Source organism: Lissotriton vulgaris, chromosome 5 (genome assembly GCF_964263255.1).
Source record: "Lissotriton vulgaris chromosome 5, aLisVul1.2, whole genome shotgun sequence".
NCBI classification, from domain to species: Eukaryota; Metazoa; Chordata; class Amphibia; order Caudata; family Salamandridae; genus Lissotriton; species Lissotriton vulgaris.
The window spans coordinates 19,966,896-19,991,373 of record NC_141693.1 but is presented as its reverse complement, the minus strand read 5'-3'; the positions used below and the strand labels follow the sequence as shown (position 1 = coordinate 19,991,373).

At 44.7% G+C, this 24,478-nt stretch overlaps 2 protein-coding genes across 2 annotated transcripts in view; one reads left to right on the top strand and one right to left on the bottom strand.

Annotated features, from left to right (window-relative positions):
* Positions 1 to 24,478, top strand: part of LOC147710014 (E3 ubiquitin-protein ligase TRIM39-like) — a 541,081-nt gene that overhangs the window by 44,295 nt on the left and 472,308 nt on the right. The gene's annotated exons all lie outside the window — the stretch shown is intronic.
* LOC147710015 (uncharacterized) overlaps positions 11,370 to 24,478 on the bottom strand; it is a 30,336-nt gene continuing 17,227 nt past the window's right edge. The window contains exon 2 of the mRNA XM_086921465.1: positions 11,370 to 11,512. Within this exon, the coding sequence (XP_086777591.1) occupies positions 11,370 to 11,512 (143 nt within the window). The remainder of the gene's footprint in view (positions 11,513 to 24,478) is intronic.

The following is a 24,478-nucleotide window of genomic DNA, read 5'->3' as shown; positions in this document are numbered from 1 at the left end:
CACAACGAAGAGGAAGCGTGTCGCCGTCACTGGGCCTGCCGTCGCGACTCCGAAGGAGGGTGTCGCCGCTGGAACTGTCGCACTGCACCGTATCGGAGAGAAGTGTGCCGCAACAAAGAGGAATCATGTCCCCGTCGCTGCTGCTGCCGTCACAACTCCGAAGAAGGATGGTGTCGCTGCTGGAGCTGTCGCACTGCACCGCATCAGGAGAAGAATCTCGCAACATGGTCGGAGCGTGTTGCCGTCGCTGTGCCTGCCGTCGCAACTCCGAAGGAGGGTGTCGCCGCTGGAACTGTCGCACTGCACCGCATCAATGAAGAGCACCTCGCATCCCCGAGAAGCGCGCTGCCGTCGGAGCAGCTGCCGTCGCATCTTGGATGTCGCCGCTGTAGTCCACGCATCGAACCGAGAGCTTCTCGCATCCCCGAGAAGCATGCAACATCTGGAAGATCTTCACGTCTTTATTTCTTTGTATCTGAACTTTGCTGCATTTCCCATCGCTGCAACATTGCTTGTCGCGGAAGCACAACGCAACCTAAGGTACATTGACGCAGAGTGTCGCATCTGAGAACTGAACTGAACTGAACTAAGCTTAAAACTACCATCTTAAAGTAATTGTTGTGTGTATTTTTGTCGTTAATGGTCTTGTGGTAACTCTATATAAAGTTTACTTATTTTTTATATAAAACCTGTTTGGTGTCCATTTGTAGTGTTGTCACTGGGTTACTGTATGTGGTCACAACTGCTTAACTTACAACGCCTCTGAACTAAGCCTTCACTGCTCTCGCCACGCTACCCAGAGGGTGAGCAGGGGTTATTTTAGGAGTGTAATCCCCCTTATCCTGACTAGAGGAGAGGGTCCCTATTTGTTACAAGTACCTACCTGTGCCAATTAGAGACCCCCAAATCTAACAGCCCGTTTGACTCTACGGTTGCACATATAAATGCTATGAGTTGATGCAGCGCGCAACCCAGAAATGATCACCGGCCCAGGGTCCGGGTCACTCCGGTGGGGCCCATAACACCGAAGTACACACACCCAGTCACACACTTTTCCCCAGACCCTTGCAAATAAAACTACAATGGGTTGGCCAAATTCTTTATTATCACGGGATACCTTTAAGCACAGATTTCAACACCAACATTTGTTTTCATCACATCATTTTACTAACTAATCTATGTACCAATGTACCCCGCTAATTAGGTCGATGGACCAATTAGTTGAGCAAGTTGATGGTGATTGTCAAGACCAGCTTAACCTCACTACAACAGTACATTGATTTGCATAATTAATTGACTCTAAAAGAATCACAAGCACATGAAATCATTTAAAAGATTTTATATATTTAATTTGCATAAAAGAAAATTATCATTTATTCTCTCACTATTAATTCTCACTGAGCATTGCCATTTATTCAGGAAATAAATAAAAAAACTGTTCAATAAATTCATGAAGAGAAAATGTAGGTTTACATTCATTCCATTTTTCTCTAAATAGTTCAAATCAATCCTTGGTCATGTAACTGACAGAGGGTTCCTCTGGAGGATCAGCGAATCATAGTTAAACATATGAATTTAATTATAAACATTTCCTACCCTAAAACCTTCCTTCCCAGCACTAAAACCCCAACTTACTTATTAACCCTGGCCTCCTCGACGCATCTCTCACCCAGGCTAGTGTCCCACAACGGTCTCGAACCTGCAGGGGTCATCAGTGTGCATTCTTGCATAGTTTCTGGCTCCCAACATCTCTGCAAAACAGCTTAATTTTTCTCTCAATTTTGGTCTGATATTTATACTGTTTTTGCTCACTCTCTACCATCAAATGTTGGAATTTTTGTCATTTTCCCTTGTTCTGATTGGTTATGACAATGCAGTTTTCAGCTCCGAGGATGTCCATGAATAACTTCACGATTGACAAGCTGACGGATACAAATTCAACTGTTCCACTGTTCATTGGCAGGCATTCTGACTCGCAGCCACTCCCCGGCATTGTCATCAGATGGCCTCGAACATAGCTGGATTTACAAAGTTCAGTGGAGCACAAGATATGCACAAGGTTCCCCCAGTCAGATGATGCAAGCATCCTCTAATGCGCAGGACCGGGGAAAACGAAGCCATTTTGGAACTGGACACCAGCCAAAACTACAATAAACACACAAAGAAAATACACAGAAAATAAGTGTTTTCTGCCCCCCCTCCCGCCAGTACTAATATTTATCCCCTAAAAACTGTTACCTAGCGGGAAAGCATCACACTGCAAGCCATTAAAATGAAGCAAAAAGCAGCATGTAATGCACAATGTACACTACACCATAGACATGCATTCTTACACTACTTAAATGAGCAAAATATATTAAACATGTTTTACACCATTTTTTAATATGTTAATCAAACCTGTTAATGCAGAGCATTTCCCACATGTAATGTGTGTATTTGGTTAATATACAGTAATCAAAATGAATATATTACTTTGTTATGGGGGTGATTGGTCTGAACGGGGTACACACAAAATCTTCTGTACTTCGCTCCATCAGAGTCTATTGTCAGCAAGAATATTTGCAAACGACCTTTACTGTCAGCTCGCACTGCAATCGTTCTTTGGGCAGAGAGGTGGCAGGCGTATTTAACAGCTGTCACTCAGCAGCGCTATCTGCAGCTGCGGCTGTACGGGCACAGGCTTGCAGTCTGCGTGCTGCTGCTCCGCAGTCCACACAAGGCATGGACAGGCTTTCTGTGGACGGGACAGTACAGCAACAGGGTCGCTTGTGCTCCCGGCATGGCCAGTGCACACTCGCACCGTGCGATCTCAGCAGAAGGTGGTCCCCTCTGCGGTGTGGGGCGAGGTGCATGACAGGAGGGATTGCTGCTGGTCAGGCAGACGTGCTCTGCCCACGCAGTCCCAGCACCAGGGCTCTCCATTGTCCCTCCACGAGTTTGGCGATGGTACTGTTCTTTTTCAGCTTGGGCTTTCTCTTGCATACAGCACATTACCTCCTCGTCCAGTCTTCTCGTCCCATTCCTTAACAGTGAGCAGCTAGTCTGCTCCCCTGAAACCCTATACCTAGCAGACATTTTTAGCACTTCCCCCAATATGGCGCCGTGTAGGAAAACGTTACCGAGTACTTGAGTCAGACCCTCTCGAGGGGGGTTAAGCACTGGGGTTCCCGTGTACAGAATCAACAACACACTACAAATCAACACCACACCAGTGAGTTTACGTAAAACTAATTCTTTATATACAGTTGATTATTTTGTCACATGTTCTATACATCAATCGGGATGTTCGGTTCTTCTTGAAAAGGGGCCAATGTATGGAGGGGGTGGTGTGCGGGAAGCTTCAGGGCATCTTGTCTCTACTCACAGTTTTTAGTCTGGCCGGCAAGCTCTGGCCGAGGGGTTTGCACGCCTGGTGCGGGGGCTGGAAGTCGGTGTCCGGCGCACGGCTCTCAATCCTCGAGCCGCGGGATCACGGGGGAGAGGCCACACAGAGGTATCTGGTATCCAACTCTCAATCCTTGAGTCGGGTGATACCGGGGGGAAGGGGGGAGCAGTTTTGTAGCACGAGCGCGGCTGGCTCTTTTTGCCTCTCCTCGTGTGGTGCGTGCAGGGCGAGGGGCGGATCGGACCCGGGAGCGAAACGATCTTCCCAGCTCCCTCCGGTGTGGTGCGAATGGTCTTCTGCCCCGGGCGTACTTCGGCGCGTTGTGATGGTCCACGCTCGCTCCTTCAATACGGGGTGCACAGTTCTATCGGACATCACGTGCTTCAGAGCGCTTTACTTCCCAGCTCCTCCAGTACCATGCGAGCAGCCTGCCGTCCGGAGCGTACCTCGGAGCGCTTTACTTCTCAGCTCCTCTAGTACCAGGCGAGCAGCCTGCCGTCCGGAGCGTACCTCGTAGCGCTTTACTTCTCAGCTCCTCCAGTACCATGCGAGCAGCCTGCCGTCCGGAGCGTACCTCGGAGCGCTTTACTTCTCAGATCCTCCAGTACCATGCGAGCAGCCTGCCGTCCGGAGCGTACCTCGGAGCACTTTACTTCTCAGCTCCATGAGTACGGTGCGGACAGGGCTGGTAGATCTCGAACCGCAACTCCGTCCACAGGGTTTGAGTCGGGGGAGGGTCCACGAAGTGTCCTCCCTGGGGCCAAGAGCCGCGACCACGTCTGCAGGGCTAGAGGCGTTATTGGCCCGAGAGCGATGTCTTTCTTTTTGTAGGTTCGGCCGCGACCAGGTCAGCAGGGCCTTCAGTCTCTGATCCAACTGGCGTCCTCCTCAGGTCCTCCTTGTTATATCTGTCGTCTTCCCTTTCAAGTCCCAGTCCCTCCCAGATGGCTCCTTGGGCCCGGGGCTAATTGTCGTCGCCTCTGGCCATCTGGCCCTTGTCTTCCTTTGAAGTCCGGAGGTGGCCTTTCCCGCCACCCGGCAGGGAGCGGGGTCGTTTCGGGCAGAGGTGGGAGTGAAACTCCTCTGCCCTCTTCCTCTGGGGAAAGGATTGCGGCCCACAGCTGGGCAGGGGGGTCTGCAATCAGGTGTATGTAGGGCAAACTCAACAAAAGGTTAAGTCTAGGATCTCATCCCATAGCAGCAGGCTACGATGCAATGTGATAGGGGCTCCATTGGTAGACCACTGGCAGAAAGCAGGCCATGTGGTAACCGACTTGAGATGGTTGGTCGTTGAAAAGGTAACCCTTGGTAGAAGAGGGGGTAACTTAACGACAGTGTTAAACACACGTGAATCCAAATGGATGTCCCTATTGGATTCAATAAAAAATGGCCTTAACGAACAGGATAGTAGTTTATCACAAAATGGCAGCACTTGGCTAGCATATTGGTGCTCATGATTTAGCAATGCCTGATATATAAAATGGCTAAGATGACAGAACTCGGTTACACTCTCATGTTAGAGAAGTGCCCGATATATAAATCTGCCCATATAAGTTTGCTTATGTTATTAGAGTGTTTCTCCAGAAACCTAGTATTGACATGAAATTGATATTTGTAATTGATTATTCTCTTGGATGTCACAACATGTCCTGCTGTATGCAAATCGTCTACAACCTCATGTCAGAGAGTTGCACGATTACTTCCTTTTGCAGATTACTTCCTTCTGGATGTCATAAATGTCCTGCTGTACGTAAATCGTCTACAACCTCATGTCAGAGAGTTGCACATTTACCTCCTTTTAGATGGGCGAAGTGTGTAACTTGGGAAACTTTATGTCCTATGCCGGACTTGACCACACCCCACCGCATTCTGATTTCATGCACGGTTGTTATCTTGTTTATCTTATTTATCACGATAGCACGTTATTAGAGTGTTTTTCTAGTAATCCAGTATCGACATGCAAACGCCATTTATAATTGTCAATCCCGCTTTATGTAAATCGTCTACAACCTCATGTCAGAGAGTTGCACGATTACTTCTTCGTGGGGGGGCGAAATGTATGTACACTGATGTACCCCAAGGGACTGATTATTTGACTTTTAATCAGACAATTTGCAGTAACTTATTATCAGACTGATCTATTAGTTGACCTTCTTGACTTGATGCTTTCACCGCACTCTGACTTTACGCACGATCTTTATCGGATCCATTTATCAACATATGGTCGGGGTTGTGGCATTATAAAAACAACTAGACTCTGATTATGCACTCTAATTTAGGAAGAATACATGAATTGGCTTGAGTGATTTAGAATGCTTACTCAACGTTTTCTGATATGTACACTCTCACACCTCTTCCAAGGTTCTCTCGGCGTTTGTTTGTGAAGTATCTCTTCACTTTCAATTACGGGTTGGCACCTGATCACACAACTTAAACCCCGCGCAGTATCGGCGGCGGGTTCACTCGGCGTGTCGTGAGCTGGTCCGCGATAAATGGGTTGAATGTAAGTATTGTTGTGTGCGTTTGTCGGCTAGTATTAGATTGAAGTTTTACGAGAGGCCACTTTTGACTAGAAGCTGACGGATTGCCCCTTTGCTTGTTTTTCCACGCAGTGTTATCATCACAGAGCCTTGCCTGCCCGTAGTTATGCCTCCTCAAACCGTGCTGGATGCAGAGTAATTCACCGTGCTGTGCGGGTTTCCAATTTTGGAGTGATGTGAGTAACTTATCCCTCGGCCCTTTGATTTGTTTTTGTTTTGTTTGGGCCATTGTGAACTCTGGCTTTAAGATGCAGTAGGGTATGAACTAAATATGTATAGCGGTCTGGTAGAAAAACTTGGTCTCATGTTCCCTTTTTTACAGCCCCCTGCTTTGACGCTTTAGGAACTAGCGGCCCGCCCCCCCCTCTATTCACAATTGGAAGTCGAGGATTGTAAGTAACATTTCCCTTGCCTTACGACGATCTCCTTGTGTTTGGATATCACACGGTTTCAGAATAGTGATAGCACGTATTTTTCTGTAGGTGTTGGTCGAGTTTCCAATCAAGTAATTTGATGTACTTTTGTCACTAAAGACGTAAGTACAACTATTTAATACTGGCCTTATTTGAGCATGGACTGAATGGTCAACCTCTAGATTTTGAGATTACTTTTAACTTTTACCTGCAGCGTTTCCCTTATCCATCATGCTGTGGTACACAATCTTCAGACGGCGAGTGATAACTGTGGTCTGAGATATATTCACCATTCGGCTGAATGAGTGATATCTTTTGTAAGTTTGCCTTTTAGATTGAACTTTTTGGTCTAATAACTTTTGGCACAGAAACATTTTGACAACTGTTTGCTTTTCTTTTTATTTTTTCCTCTGTAGTTGCGAATTTGTATCATTGAGATTGACCACTACTTTTGAGCGGTTTATTCTAGTTCCTACAATAGAGCTTTCTCAGGCCTATTTCCCATGGTAATTTTGATTGAATTGATTCACTCCGTCGTAACACGACGGTTTTAATTAAGTTTTGTCACTTCAACATTTGATATTCTGTTTTAATTTTTCAGATATAATTGCCCCACAACCCCCTCCCCTGTTTTGTCCTGATGAAGACCCCGCCTAAGGACCTAACTTAACCTACAGATAGGGGTCGAAACGTCGATGGCTCTTTTCCTTGGACATCCAGCACAGGCCCCTGACAGCTCCATCTATAGGTTGTGACCGTAGAATGTCTTTCTGTAGCAATTCATCAATGGAGGCCACAAATTTCGGCTTTTGTATTTGTATTCGAAATGTTTGATTCCTTATTGATTGCGGTATCAACAATTGTGTTCTTTTGATTAAACTTTGTCTATTCCTTCAACTTTCACACCTTTGAGCACCCCCCTTCCCTCTTTCCTCCCCCTCTGGGGCTATTCATTTAATATGAAATAATATGAAGTAAATCCACCATTGTAGCTGTCTGGTGTTGTAAATATATTGCAATACTTTTTGAAAGAAACCGAAATAATTCTCTTGAAATTGTTTTTTCAATTCTTATTTTTGATGTTATTGATGTAATGTTAGTGTGTGTAGTTAGTACAACACACTTTCACTTGCGGGACCCCCTACCTACATGTATCATATAGCGCCCAGGTCCCAGTGACTGCATGGGTTCAACCCCCCTTTGTGTAATGTTGCAGGACAAGTGGACTGGGCCGTTTGAGGTGGTGGAGTGCAAAAGTGAGGTCACCTGCCTGGTGGATTTGCAGGCTCTGAGGAACCCTTTAAGGGTCCTCCACGTGAACCACCTCAAGCCTCACTTTGAGAGGTCTGAAGTGAGCATGCTCTTGGTGACGGATGACAGGGCAAAAGAGGAGAAGGAGCCTCTCCCGGATGTCCTTTCTGCCCAAGAAGGTGATGGGTCTGTGGATGGTGTGATCCTCTCCCCGATACTGACCGCCGATCAGCAGAGTGACGGTCGCCAGCTGCTGGGGCAGTTTTCCCTGCTGTTCTCCCTGACCCCAGGTGTTACTCACTGGTGTACACATGACGTGGACACAGGTGACAGCCCCCCTGTGAAACATAAGATTTACAGGTTGGCTGACCAGGTCAAGGCCAGCATCAAAGAGGAGGTCTCGAAGATGTTGGCGTTAGGGGTGATTGAGCCGTCGAGCAGTCATTGGGCCAGTCCCATGGCCTTGTCCCGAAGGCTACTGCACCTGGTGCCATGCCAGAACTGTGGTTCTGTGTGGACCACTGGGGGCTCAATGCCGTCAGTTGTACTGACGCACACCCCATCCCCCAAGCAGATGAGCTCATCGATCGGTTGGGAGCTGCCAAGTTCCTTAGCTCGTTTGATTTAACGCCGGGGTACTGGCAGATTGCTGTTCCCGAGGGGGTCCAAGGAGAGGTCCGCATTCTCAACCCCAGAAGGACATTACCAGTTTTGTGTGATGTCCTTTGAGTTGAAGAATGCCCCTGCCACCTTCCAGGGGTTGGTCAACCAAGTGTTGGCTGGGCTGGAGGAATTCAGCGCAGCCTACCTGGATGACATTGCAATGTTCAGCTCCAGTTGGGGAGTACACCTGCAACACCTCGGAGAAGTGTTGAAGGTGCTGCAGAAGGCAGGCCTCACAATTAAGGGCAGTAAGTGCCAGATCAGGCAAGGTTCTGTGGTGGACTTGAAAACCCAGTAGGAAGTGGCCAGGTGGCGCCCCTACAGCCCAAGATCGACACCATCCTGGCTTGGGAGCCCCCCAAGACCCAGACGGTGGTGAGGGCCTTCTTAGGCCTCCCCGAGTACTACAGGAGATTCGTTAAGGGGTATGGCACCATTGTGGCCCACTTAACAGAGCTGACTTCCCGGAAGCAGCCCAAGAAGGTGAACTGGACTGAGTCCTGCCAGAAGGCTTTTGATGCCCAGAAGGCCGCCATGTGCACAGCACCCGTGCTCAAGGCACCCGACTTCTCCAAGGAATTTTTGTCATGCAGACTGACGCTTCATAGCATGGAGTGGGAGCAGTACTCTCACAACTGAACGAAGAGGGGCTAGACCAGCCTGTAGTCTTCCTTAGCTGGATACTACTCCCCATGGAACAGAAGTGGAGTGCTATAGAGAGGGAAGCTTTCGTTGTGGTCTGGGCACTGAAGAAGCTGAGACTATACCTGTTTGGGACTCACTTCCGGGTTCAGACTGACCAGAGGCCCCTCAGATGGTTGATGCAAATGAGGGGTGAGAATCCGAAACTGCTGAGGTGGTTCATCTTCCAACAGGAAATGGACTTTACGGTGGAACACGGTCCTGGCACAGAACTAGCCAATGCAGAGGGTCTGTCCAGGATCTTCTGCCTTAGTGAAGAGAACTCCTAGGAGGTTGAGTAGTTCCTACTACTTTCAGCTGGAGGGGACATGTGTTAGACTTGGCACTTTTTGGTGTGTTTCCCCTGAGTTTTTGCTTTCTGCCCTCCCGGTTTTTGACTCTGTTTTTGCTGGAGTAGCGGTTCTGCACACTTTCCGCACTGCTGATCAGTGGGAAAGTGCAGGTGTTCGCAAGGTAAATTATGGTCTAGATTATTGTTCTCATGTTTGGACATTTGGTTTGCCTATTAGCCTCTAGTAAAGTGCACTGCAGGTGCTACGGATGGTAAATTGAATACTACTCGGGGGCCTGCAGCACTGGTTGTGCCACCCCTGTGAGTAGCCCACAAACCTGTAACTCAGGCCTGCCATTGCAGAGTCTGCGCACAGTTTTAACTTCCATGTCGACCTGGCGAGTGCCCACACTTGCCGGTCCCTAACCTTCCCTCTTCGTACCCGTCAGTCACCCCTAAGGTAGGCCCAAGGTACCCCTGGGGGCAGGGTGCAGTGTACGCGAAAGGGGGGACATGCCCGGGTGTGTGTGGCATGTCCCGGTAGTGAACGACAATCCATTTAGCCCTTCACTGTTGCAAGGCTACCTGTTTCCAATAGGACCAGTGGGAAGTTCGTTTCTAACATCTTATAAACGGAACTCGCCCAGGGAATCAAGTAGAGAAATAACGTTTAGTAGGCTTGAACTTAGAATCTAAAGATGCATCCTTTAGTGAAGGGGATTTTTACATTCTGCGTTTGAAAATACCACTTTTAGAAAGTAGGTATTTTCTTGCTCGGTCATCTCGTGTGCCTCTACTGGAATGTGGATTGCGTGTCTGGGTTTTGGACGACAGATGGCTAGGCAGCAGGAGTGGCTCCCGTTAGTCTAATTAGGTTAGAAAAGGGCTGAATTTTCCTGGGGTGCGATGAGGGAAAAGGAATGGGATTTCCTTGCACCTCAAAGGGCCTGGTCTGCCTCTGACAAAACTGTCTCCACCTTCTGCCAGGAAATCACACCAGAGATGGCCAAACTGGTTCTGGCCAGGCACAGACACCCTCTGCCTGGAAGATCAATGGATCTGTGGATACAATTACTGGGGTCCAGACCCCGGAACTTTAGAACTCATCTGGATCAAGAAGACGGCCAAGAAGAAGAGCCGGAGAAGATGCGAAAAAGGACAACCGTTTTGCTGGACTGACCTGCAGTGGCTGCTTCTGTCTTGGGCAGTGAAAAGCCTGGATTGGACTTTCTGCAACCTGAATTGTGAGTCTCTCCAAAGGCTTGAGGTAGAGCTTTCCCCCTGTTCACGAAGTCTCAGGAACAGCAAAGACTTTAAGCCTTTCTGCCCGCAGCACTGGGGACTGTGTGTTTTGTGCTGCACACAGACGAAAAGCAACTCAACGATGTCTATGATGCCGCTGCTGACTCTGAGTCCTGAAGACACCGCAGAGGGCACCACTGCAACGCTGCACCGACGACGCTGCTTGCACCGCGACCTGTGGGCACCGCATTCCGCACTGCCTCACTTCACGCCACGCTTTGGCACCGCAGAGCGCATTTACGCAACGCCGCACCATGACCTTGGTCTCAACCACCACGCCTGTTGATGCCGCCACTGAGCCACTGCTCGCACCGCAACCTGAGGGCACCGCACTTCGCTCCACCCTGCTTCACGAGGACGCCTTGGCCTCCCAGCATCCGCCGCTGCATCCCGAAACCGACGCCGCTGCTTGCACAGTGTTTCGAGGGCATCACTTGTGAGTCACACAAAGGACCACCCTTATCCAGCACCGCACCCATGGCCCACCGATGCCGGCACCATCGAACCCCGCTCGACAGCCAACAACAGCACTTCAGCAACGACACCCCAGCTGCGTGCACCACGACCTGTATGCACCGTGACGAGCACCACCTTCATCTCGCACCATGACCCAGGTCTCACTGACGACCCCACCGAGCCGCTGTTCTCACCACGACGTGGGGCACCGCATGCCACACCGCTGCACTTCGCACAGCAGCACCTGACGCCTGCCGATGCCAGCGTTTCTGATTCCGTCAGAAAGGAGCTCAACCTGCAACATGAGTGACTTCAAGGGCCCCATCACCCTGCATTTCTCACAGGTACTGTTTATGGGTCTTCCCGACACCTTTGCTGGCACGCAACTAGCCACAACTGTTGGATTTGATGTTCACAATGCCGAGATAGCCCTGGACGTTGCTATCGACATCAAGAAACTTTGTGGGAAGATTATTTTGATTACTGTAGATTTTGATAGCAGTGTGGATTTTAATCGTCTTGGTCTTGCCTTTATGGATATAAAAATATTGACTATTATTCTAAACTGGTATGGTGTCCTTTTGTAGTGCTTACACTGTACTACTGTGGGTTATGTGCAAACGCTTTACACACTGCCTCTAAGACAAGCCTTGCTGCTCGTTCCAAGCTACCAAGGGGGTGAGCAGGGGTTATTTTAGGAGTGTAACTCCATTATCCTGACTAGGAAGAAGGTTCCCTACTTGGACGAAGGCGCAAGCCCTTGCCAACTAGTGACCCCGTTTTCGAAGGCTTCCCCACATAAGCTTGTAACGCGCCTTTTCGCCATAGCGCAAAAGGAGTACATTGTAGACACCACAAGGGCCAGGGTGGCATGAGAGAAGACCTACACTGCGATATATCAGGACAACAGTGGGTGTACTGCTGCGCGCAAGTGGAAAACCGACCACCCACCTACAGACTGCGCCTCATACATTTCTACTACGTACACCGGACATACAGGACACCAGCCCAGTTACACAATATCGGCCTCAAAGACAGCACACACTGTGTGCGCTGCCGTGCTCCTGAGGGAACCTTCTTCCACCTAGCCTGGGCTTGCCCTAAAGTGGCAAAGTTCTGGATCTGGCTTATGTTCCGCATTTGGAGTTATGGTGGAGACGCAAATCCATTATGACCTTTGGCCTGCCTGCTGGTATACGTGGAGCCCGTCCCGAGACAGCACCGCAGACTGGTGGGGCTGCTCCTATTACACCAAACAGAGAGTGGCAACTCATTGGGGGAGTCGCCCAGCACTGACAAAACAAGCCTACATGGTAGATGCCACATACTGATCAAATAATAGGAGGAGTACACCCTAGAGACATTGCGATGTCTCTGAACTCAAAAAAGAGGTGCATAAAAATGGCAAAAATCTCCTTTTTTTTAAGAAGACCCCTCACTCACCAACCTAGTTGGTGACATGCTTCATCATTGGGGTCTCACCCAAGCAGCAGAGTGGCATTCGGGTGGGCTACAACATCTGATTTTTGTGTAGCAGGTATTTTTTGTAGGCAAGTGATTGAAAAAAGTGATTACATTAAAAATTGGCCAGATTTAACTCCTTTTGGAAAAAACTATTCTGGAGCAACTGGACAATGTTAAAAAGTTCTTGGCGATGCTGTGCTAGGTTTAATTGACCTTCGGTGTCTTGATAGTGGAAAAGTGAAAATAAAAAGGTCTACATGTTTCAACCTGTAGTAGGAAGTTCCAGCTTTTTGTCAAGACCAGTAAGTGTGGCCAGGGTGGTCTACACGCGCTAAGGTGTCCCTTACCCTTGGTCACAGTTAGGTGTTCCCTTTCTCAATTGTCGAAAGAGAAAATCTGAAAAGACAAACAAACAAAAGCAAAACATAATCAATTGCATAACAAGTGTCTAAGGAAAAACTTGCTCCTCTGTCATTAACCTGTGCATATAACAAGAAAATCGGTAGTGGTGCTTCCCATAGGGAAAGAACCGCCCATGCACTAACTCTCTTAAGTTGAAAAGTAGTACCTGGTTTGCAGTGTATACTGAAATCTTCAATTTGAAACGGAGTGCTGCATAGACCACTGTCACTCACTACCAGGAGTGGCTAATGCTAGTCAAAAGACTGGCAAATATAGCTACAGAGGAGGGGTCGAGGAGAGCACAAACCTTAGGAACCAATAAGAATGAATGACTTGTTAGTCACAGTACATAAGCACATCAGTCCAATTCCAAATGTCGTGGAGTCTTTGTTATTAGACAGGATAACAGAGAAGAAAGTTCATGTTTTTAATTCTCTTTATTTGGAGTTGCGTCGCAAAATAAATGCAGAATCAACAAAAACAGCCGACACGTGTTTCGTCAGTACCATCAGTCGGTACCATGACTTTCTCAAGGCTGTGAGATAAAAACAAAATTGTGCTGCATGAATATCTGAACATATGAAAACGATTTAATTGAAGCAACATTATAGGCCTAAAAAAAAGAGTTGACAAAGAAGATGTTAATAAAAGAGATAAAAGAGGAGTTAATCACAAAGGAGAGAAACAAGTGAAGAAATATAATAGAGTATCAGATGTGAAAAAGATATAAATAAAGAATACCGAGCAGAGAGCAGAACAAATCTCAATGTGAAAATAAATGACCGAAAATATACCGTGCAAATAAAGTAATGAACATAGTATCCAGGCATATCCACAATAGAGCCAAGAATTGTAATCCAAGATAGAGAAGGACCACAAGGTGGATAGAGTGGAGTGTTTACTATCACCCCAATGGTTGGAAGTACAGAAAGTATACAACGAACAAACTGACCTTAGAAGACAGAAATGACCAAGATACGTCGAGGTCTTGTCTATGTGATAAAGTATGACTTTAGAGCCAGGAACCTGGCATGAAAGAATTGAATGTTGAAATTTATGCAAAAGTGGAAGTGTATAATATATACACACATCATGCAAATAAAGATCAAATGTAAATCAATTTCATGCAAGCCAAGATGTCAAAATTTAAGACTCAATATATAAAAGATATGAAAGAGACATATCAAAATAGGTTATAACCAAACCCCTTGGTGTCAACCAAAATGGTTCGAGGTCATGAAATATGTATAAAATAGAGGAGAGAGAAGATGCTCACCATAAATGTGTACAGTTAGGATGAAAGCCAGGACATTAATTTTCAAAAAGGAGATGAAAGTCCGAGACAATAGTCTTGACAATGTACAGACTTCCCCCTAATCGTGGTACTGTGCCACAATCTAAATTTGCAATGGTGATCATCCACTGTAGATAAAAGTGGATAAAGTTAAAAGGTTACATGAATATCAAAGCAGTGGTCATAAAATATATAAGCTAATATGATTCACAGGAGCCATTGAATATAACATAGTATTGGCTTAGTTAAAAAACGTTTGCATACAGCCATAAGTGAAAACTAAAGGCCCCTCCCGTCATGTAGCCGTGGGGTGGAGAAATAAACACATCTATCGGTTGTGTCAGTTCTGGTATCATGTACACATAGGTTTGAGATGCTGCCTCCTAATGGAACGGGATTGTAATAACAGGCACACTGAATAGAGTGAGAGAACGGTCAGTTAAAAAAACATATTAGAAAAATTTGAGGAACTTGAAAATTGCTCGACTCCATTGGGAATTGGTCTAATTCAAATCTAGTCTGATGTTCGAATACATATATAAATAAATATCGCCCCCGAATTGAACAAGATTGTTGTAGTAGGCACATTGAATTACCAAAAGACGGTCAATTGAAAGACATGTATAAGGTTGAAGCATACTAAGTAGTGTTAGACTACATGGTAAGTGGGTCTAGTTCAATAAATACTGGCATAAAATGCAAGTCGCTATTGATTAATGCCCAAAATGTGACATAGGGATAGAGGATGTATAGTACAATGTTGCATAATACTCACCACAATATAATGTGTTAGATGTCAAGATAAGAGTTTGATATTTAAACCCGAAATTGGTAAGGTAAGAGCCTGTAATTGAAATGGGCAAATATAAATATGTGAGATGCCTCAATGTTATTTCTAAATTTAACTAATAAACTGCAAAATGGGACTAAAACATGATCATACCGTACTCCGACAACAATTAAGAAGGACATCAGGGTCAGGCGAAGAAACGGTGTTGAATCAACAGTAGTAGATGCACAGGTCGCAAAGTAACAGCGAACAAAAGGTGATGAATAAGATACATTATAGATAATGGGCCATTGAAAATAGAGACATAAACTGCAGAAAAACGTAATAAAATACCAGCTCACCTGAAACGCTGCCCCAAAGTCTCTATAGGCTGCAACAAATATTAAACAATGGCCATGTTAAGACAGATAACCTTATAGCATCCAAGTGTTTAGAATTATACTGACATTGGGTTCAGGGCAAGTTGTAGCTTACCTGCAATTAGGCAGAAAGGTCCGCGTAGTGACGAAACCAGAAAAACCGCGCTCCGTGTAGGACGCCAGTATAAATAATCACCAAAATAACTGGCAGCATGGTTCCTCCTCTAAGCGTCCCCACGCATTGATAATAGAAAGAGGACAGATCCAAAATGCTCCCTAGTTGCAAAGAGCCGAAATAATGGCCGCCATGTTGGAATGTGTCGAGAGTAGTATCGAGTATGAAGATAAGAGGGAATAATTCCCGAATTATGATCACGCTGACCAGTTGGAAAATTCAATCTACAATACTGACCTCGAAAGCAATAATCAATATACGCAAATCAAATTCAGTGATATGATCTGGAGTCCTGACGATATTTGAGTAAATAACAATATCGAGTAGATTCAGAAAGTAATGGCAGAGTAAATCTAGACAAGTTGTTGTAAAAGAAAAATAACTTGTATACGCAAAGGGTTAAAAAGTAGTCAGCTACTTAAAGTCCCACTATTGGGTGATATAATATAGAGTCTTGACGATATTAAAGTAAATTACAATATCGAGTGGATGTGGAGAATAATGACATAGTTAGTCTAAACATGTTATAGGAAAAGAAAAAGAACTTGTATACGCGAAGGGTTCGAAAAATAGTCAGATAGTTAAAGTCCCACACAGAATCAGACAAGGGAAAAGGAACAACCTTTTCATGTATAGAAACAATTCTTTTCTAAATAGTAGTTGATATAAATGACATTTCAATGCTAGTGAGAACATAGAAAAAATGCAATAGATCCGCAACATACAACTTAACACAGCGATGGGAGTAAGAGATGCGAAATTTGCATTTAGAACATAAATTCGAACAACCATGATGTGGCTTATTTTCATTAACACAACACCTAGGGATACTGTAAGTCATACAGATGTTAGACATGACATTACTATACATGAGAATCCAAACTGAACTTAGTACCTGAAAAGAATTGCACAGGAAGATACAGTAGAAGAACAGGGAACAAGGTGAACCTAACAGGTAGCATGATGGCAGAATCGTATATAAATGCTGGTAGTCAATGAAATATTAGATACAGTGTATTACTGCAGAAAGACATGCATCTCTCTGTCCGTATTGACCCCCTGATCCACTGCTCTTAATTTAATCAACCACTGTGCTTCCAATTTTCTAAGCGCTGATGTTTTATTGCCGCCCCTAGAATCACTTCTTAGGATGGCAATTCCATGAAATTTGATATTGATGAGATCTGCTGATTTATGATCTGCATTGTAATGTAACACTAATGGATAGTTGGGATTGTTGTTACGAATGGCCCTGATATGTTCTTGTATACGTTACTTCAATGGACGGATAGTACTTCCTATGTAAATTTTGCTGCACTGGCAGACAATGCAGTAAACAACGAATTTGGTATTGTAATTGATGAAATCCTGCACATGATGTATCTTTTTAGTATTGCTGCAGAATGTAGTGGTTTTATTGCATGCAAACTGGCAAACATTGCACATTGTGCACCTGAAAAAACCCTTCGGTTTGGATGGTAACCAGGTATTGGTGCCTGTATTCACAGTGCTGTGTCCCGTTGGCCCCAAAAGATTGCGCAGAGTTCGACCCCTTCTATACGTAATTTGGGGGCCCTTTTTGATAAACGGATCCAGATCCTGGTCCAGTTGTAAAAGATGCCAATGTTTGCGGAGTATACAATAAAGTTCATTGCTATGGGAATGATACTGTGTAATTAGTGCTACACCTCTGTTGTCTGCCTGATTCTTCTTGATCCTTTTTGCTTTAAATAAGTTGGTACGTTTGTAATTTCTGATCCTATTGGTTGCTTTTTCCAATGTGTCAGAATTGTAACCCCTTTGTGTGAACCGTTTCGTGAGTTGGATTAAATCACTGTTAAAGTCATTCTCGGTGCTACAATTTCTTCTGATACGGGTCATATCCCCAAAGGGAATGGCACAAATTTGACTCCCTGGATGCGCACTAGTAGCGTGCAAAACTGAGTTGCACGCAGTTGTTTTGCGGAAGAGTTTGGTCTCTAGAATCCCTTCTTTGACAAACAATGTGACATCAAGAAAATCAAAACGTTGTTTGTCAAAGCAATATGTGAAAGACAAGTTGTAGTTGTTATGCATAAGGTGGTCCACCTTATGCATAACAACTACAACTTCGTCAGGACTCAGATCATATCACCGAATTTGAGGTTTTTATTCATTGCAAATTCTTTGCGTATATTTGATTATTGCTTTCGAGGTCAGTGTAAGGGTGGGGCCCTAGGCCCGCATGATGAAATGAGTGTGACACGGACACCAGCTTAGGGATAGTAACTCTGGCCACGAGCATGTGCGCTCGGGGTCTTTTATTACCAGCGTCACCTGACCCAGTGACGTCTGTGGTGGGTGGGTGTTTAGTGTAGGGTTACACTTGGAAACAACGAGACTGTGTCCTGGCAGGACACTACATCCCTTCCAAAATTTCATGAAAGGAAAACAAAATGTCCAACCTGCAAGAAAACAGAACAACAGTTTACAGTCCCAACAGATTTTCTTCAGGCAATCGGCTGGGAGATGTTGAAGTTCTGGACCACAAAGTCAGTCAGATGAGCTTCACCTCAGCTGTGTACTTCAGATCATCCTTGTCTTGCTGTGTTGACGCTTATATACAGTGTTCATCACTTGGAGCATCGGGAGCAGAATAGATGTGACCCTTGAGGTGTAGTGTAGTTCCTATATTCCCAATAGGCTCTGCGCATTGGAATAATATACTCAGCAGTGTAGACGAAGGACTGAGGTCGACTAGGTCTCTACTTACTATATTAGACTTAAGTTTCGCAAGCTAGCTCAGAGGTCACTAGAAACTTTCTCGAATAAACGAGGAGGAGTTTAACCTCCCTGGATAGACAAGAAGGGATTAGCTTCTGACAACCATATAACATGACAACTTTGCTCTCCCAGAATAAGAGTGTATCTCTAGATTTGTGTGAAAACAATAGACAGCTATTTCACTCAGTCAATTGTGCTTACTTAGTTTCACTAGAGTGCAGAGAAAAGAGAGACAGGCGTTTTCAATAAAAAGGTATAATTTATTGAGCAGTCTTCCTTCTCATGCAAGAGAAATGAATTGCCACAATTGCAATACTTAATGTAAAATAAAGTGCGTACATTAAAAAGAGTATTATGAAATAATACTGTAAAAGCATTGATATGGTTTCTTAGCCATAAGATACTTAAAATGGATAAAATCTATACATACATATTTACATTGGCTAACGTACTCAACTGGTGCTTCTAACTAAGCCTACCCCGGTGTACCTGACCTAAGCCTAATACGTGGAAGGGAGTAAGGAAGTAGTAGTTTAAGTTAAGTTTGTTTTGCCAAGGATCTGAATCAAGAATTCTCTTTAAGGGTTTAGTCAGCTCCGTACCTTGGTATTTAGAAAGCAGGAGGTCTGGTATCTCTTTGTCAGGACTCGATATCCCAGCAACCCGCGAGGGTAGGCTGAGAACACCGGAGCTGGATTTTCTCGGCTGGAGAAAAAGACAGCGTCTTTCTCAGCGCGTCAAAGAGGAGGGGCAGCGTCCGTGGGCTCTCGCATCAGCTGGGCTCTCGGGCAAGTTGATACTGCTCTGCTCCAAAACCACCACTGCGTGCTTGCTTAAGGCAACGTTGGTATATTTATACCTGAAAGGTGTCGGGTTTGACGTAAGGGTGGACATAAGACGTCAATAAAGATGTCACCAAGAACTGGCCGTTCTTACAGTGCTCGCAGGAGTTCTATTACAAATCAAAACAAAGGCAAATGGGGATTTCCCAGGTTGCTGGAGGTTTGATGTGCTAGAGAACTCGTTGTGCTTTCTAGGAGTCAGGGGAAGTAGCCTTGCTTAATATGACTGCACGGGCTACTGCTAGATATGGATCTAATTCTTATGCCGTTATAGGGATTTTATGGATTATACCTGTGTAAAGGCATAGAATAGGAATATTGATATAGATTCCTAGATAAAAACACTACACCCACTCCACGATCTAATGTCCATCATTATTAAACTAAGCAATAGTAAACATATGAAAGGTGCATGTGTATTCCAACCCGCCACAAAATACATTTTTTTTTTGCATTTGAAACAGTGTATGTGAAATACATAGAAAAGATTATAGGTACTGTACGCTTATTAATCAGTCAGTAAAAATTTTTATTTTTTTTGCATAAATATCTGCTGAATGATCTGCTAAAATTTCCACATGAAATGGCTCTTCAATACAGAAAAGGTCGAGACCATTCCATCACATATAAATACAGTTGCTGTAAATATGCTAGAGGCTGAGGTAATGTATTGTCTCTAGAGTTTACCAAAAATAGAAGCTCTGTTCTTTAAGAATAGTTCTACTTTAAGCAGATTATATGTGCCAGGAAAAAGGTAAATATTTTGGAAGTTTTAAACGTTTTCAGTGGAAAAGAAAAAGAGTTCCAATCGTGTTCAGTAGGTTTTGTTATCAAAGTCGAAGGCCAAATTTCAGAGTTCAGAGGAACGCTGTGTGCTCGTCATTCTTTAAAAATTATTCTCTCTGTTCAGGGGAGAACATCATTTCAGACAGATGTGCAAAAAAGCAGTCGACAGCTTCAGGTGAAAGTTCGACCAAGTTTGAAAATGCCGAAACAGTGCAATTTTCTGCATGATTGCTATCATCGATGTTTGGATCAGCAATGCTCACAGAAGGTCGTACCTGGGCGATGTTGCTCTCATCTCGTACTTCACCCCCACCTAATCGTAGTGATGAAGTCTCAACGAATGCCGTCATCAGGATTGGTAACCGCTGGGGACAGCACGATGCATGAGCCGTTACTGGACTTAGCAAAGTATCGATATCCATTGGTACAGCTGATTGTAGTGTAAGACAGGTGTCCAACATGCATTCTTCTCCGCATAGCATACATCGAAGCACAGGTAAGATGCAATTTTGCCAGATTGGTCTGAATGAAAGAAACCAGGTCATATTCAGATCTCTTAGCCGGGCTAACCCAAGGACTCTAGTTATGCGGTCCCGATAGCGTATGGCTAGGATCGTTTCTTCCATCGATGTTGGAGTCTTGTCTGCAACTTGGCTTGCCATATCGGAGCAGAAGTATTAAAAATAGAATTCCTGCTACGAGTCCCAAAAGTAGAGGTAGTCCGCCAAAGACAGAATGGACAAAATTGGGAAAGATGCCCAGAACTGCTTCGAAGGGTGTCAACAGTCCTGAAAAAATTGTCTTAAATACATGTGTGATCCCACTGGCATCTGACATGTTTAGGATTTGGCTAAGCATTTCTACGAAATGCACGGGGCAATTTGTAGATAAAAGGGTATGTATCTCTGCTTTTGTCCTTGCAACTTGCAGATCATACGTTTCTTTTGATGACGTAAGAGGCACTGTTGTCTGTAAGAGAACAGACTTCATTCTGCTTAAAGTATCACTTCGTATAGAAGAGATATTCAAAGAAGGCCAAATCGTCATCTCCGTATCAGGAGAGGCCTTTGGATACAATACTTGCATACAGCAAGTGACCATGGAACTAACACTTATGACATAGGCTTTCCCTGGCACCATGCCACAACAGCTGTGGTCCGTTATTAGAACGTAACTCCCGTTAGAAAGTTGTCTAAAGAATGGCTCTATTTGTGTAGCAGGTGTGCCGTGCTGGTGGCATGAATGGTTATTTGAAGTCCCCTCACAGGCCCCATGCAAGTTAATACCTTGGAACAGAAGTATACCGCTTAGTGATCGTTTACAATTGTTATCACTAAGAAATACTGTAGTGTAGTTCCTATTTTTGCCTCTAGGCCCTGCGCATTGGAATAACATAAACAGCAGTGTAGACGTAGGACTGAGGTCTTCTAGGTCTCTACTGACTATGTTAGACTTAATTGGGTTTTGCGCCAGCTAGCTCAGAGGTCACTGGAAACTTTCTTGACTGAATAGGAAGTGATCAGCTTCCCTGGCTCAGACAAGAAGGGATTCAGCTTCCGACAACCGCATAAACATGACAACTTTGCTCCCTCGGAAATAAGAGTAAATCTCTAGAGTCGTGTGAAAACATTAGACAATTATTTCACTGAGTCAGACGTGCGTTCTTAGTTTCACCAGAGTGCAGAGAATGGAGAGACGGGCGTTTTTCAATAAAGGATATTATTTATTGAGCAGTCTTCCTTCTCATGCAAGAGAAATGAATTGCCACAATTGCAATACTTATTATAAAGTAAAGTGCGTACATTAAAAGGAGTATTATGAAATAATACTGTAAAAGCATTGATATGGTTTCTTAGCCATAAGATACTTTAAAATGGTTAAAAAATATATGTACATATATACATTAGCTAACGTGCTCAACTGGTGCTTCTAAATACGCCTACCCCGGTGTACCTGACCTAAGCCTAATACTGGGAAAGGGTAAATAAGTAGCAGTTTAAGTTAAGTAGGTTTTGCCAAGAATCTGGTTCAAGAATTCTCTCTAAGGGTTTAGTCAGCACTGTACCTTGGGAATAGAATGTAGGAGGTCTGGTATCTCTCTCTCTCAGGACTCGATATCCCAGTCACCCGCAAGGGTAGGCTGGAAACACCGAAGGCTGGATTTTCTCGGCAGGAGAAAAGACAGCGTCTTTCTCAGCGCGTCAAAGAGGAGGGGCAGCGTCCGTGGGCTTCTTGCATCTGCTAGGCTCTCGGAAAGTAGACAGCTGCTCGGCTCCAATATTCACCACCGCGTGTGTTTGCTTAAGGCAGCGTTGGTATATTTATACCTGAAAAGGTGCTGGGTTTGACGTAAGGGTGGACATAAGACGTCAATAAAGATGTCACCAAGAACTGGCCGTTCTTACAGTGCTTCGCAGGAGTTCTATTACAAATCAAAACAAAGCTAACAGGGATTTCCCAGGTTGCTGGAGGTTTGGTTTGTTGAAAGAACTCGTGCTTTCTAGGAATCTGAGGAAGTGGTTTTTGCTGTGCTTTGGACTGCAAGGGCGATTTACTAAAATATGGATCTGATTCTTATGCCATTATATGGATATTATCGATTATAGGCATGTAAGGGCATAAAACGGAAATATTGATTCTGGTTCCTAGATAAACACACAACACCCACTCCACGTTTTAATTTCCATCAATTACTAAAACTAAGCAATAAAGGTGCATGTGTATTTTAACCCACCCCAAAATACATTTTGCATTTGAAATGGTGTATGCGAAATACATAAAAGATCATAGGTACTGTACGCTTTGTAAGCAGTATAATCATTCACTAAAAACTGCATATATATTTTAGATGAACGATTTGCGAAATTTACACATGAAAAGTCTCTTAATACAGAAAAGAAGGGCGAGACTATTTCATCACATATAAATACAATTGCTGTAAATGTGTTAGAGGCTGAGGTAATATTGTCTCTAAAGTTCCTAAAAATAGAAGCTCTGTTCTTTATGAATAGTTCTACTGTAAGCAGATTATAAGTGCCAAAAGGAAAAAGATAAATATTTTTGGATTCGGAAAAAATTATTTCTCGTCAGGGGAAAAAATAGTTCCAAATGTTTTCAGTAGCTTAGCTCTTATCAAATTTGAAGGCCGAATTCAGAGTTCATGGGAACGCTGTGTGCTCTTTGCTAAAAAGTTATTCTCTCTGTTCAGGGGAGAACATCATTTCAGACAGACTCGCAAAAAATTGGTCTACATATTCAGGTGACAGTTCGACCAAGTTTGATAATGCTGCAATAGCGCAGTTTTCTGCATGGTTGCTGTCATCGATGTTAGGTCCAGCAATGCTCACAGAAGGTCGTACCTGGGTGATGTTGCTCTCATTTCTTGCTTCACTCCCACCTAATCGTAGTGGTGAAGTTTCAACGAATGCCGTCATCAGGATTGGTAACCGCTGGGGACAACACAATGCATGAGCCGTTACAGGACTTAGCAAGGTATCGACATCCATTGGTACTGCTGATTGTAGTGTAAGACAGGTGTCCAACACGCATTCTTCTCCGCATAGCATACATCGAAGCACAGGTAGGATGCAATTCTGCCATATAGGTCTGAATGAAAGAAACCAGGTCATATTCAGATCTCTTAGCCGGGCTAATCCAAGGACTTTAGTTATGCGGTCCCGATAGCGTATAGCTAGTATCGTTTCTTCCATTGTTGCTGGAGTCTTGTCTGAGTTTTGGCTTGCCATATCGGAGCAGTAGGACCAAAAATAAAATGTTATGTTATGTTATTTATTTATTTATATAGCGCTCGGCTACTCAAAAAGAGTGTCCCGGCGCTTTATTGGAGAAAGGAAAACTGCGACATAATAACATAACACCAGATAAAAGAAAAAAAAACGGAGTGCCAGACAAAAAACTCACAACAGACAGACTACTGAGTGAACAGCCAAGTTTTAAGGGCTTTTCTAAAGGCCAGCAGACTAGTGGCTCCCCGCAGAACAAGCGGCAGAGAGTTCCACAGCTGTGGCGCCAACAATCCAAAAGAGCGGCCTCCGAGGCGCGCTTTCTTTACACGTGGAACAACTGCCAAGTACAGGGATTCTGACCTCAGAGACCTGGTCGGTTGATAAAAGACCAGTCTCTTTTGGAGATACTTAGCTCCCCCCTTATGAAGAGCTTTATAGGCCAGAGTGAGAGCCTTAAAGGCGATCCGCTTGCGGATGGGAAGCCAGTGCAAAGATTTCAACAGGCCCGAGGCACTGGAACGCCTATTCAGACCATAAATTGCCCTTGCAGCGGCATTCTGCACCACTTGAAGCCGCTGCAGCAGGTATTCTGGAAGTCCCAGGTAAAGAATGTTGGAATAATCCAACCTGGACCCAATCAGAGCCTGGACTGTCAGTCTCCTGTGTTCCTCGGAAAGCAGGGGCAGAAACCTTCGCAGCATCCTAAGGATGCCGAAGCAAGTGCCCGACACCCCCAAGATCTGAGATTTCAAGGTTAGCCTATTATCCATCTTGACCCCCAGATTCTTGGCAACCTGAGAGGAACAAGACGGAGGGAACATATTCATTGGCCACCAGGCCTGCCAGTCTGGCTCTGTGTCACACCCAAAGAAAA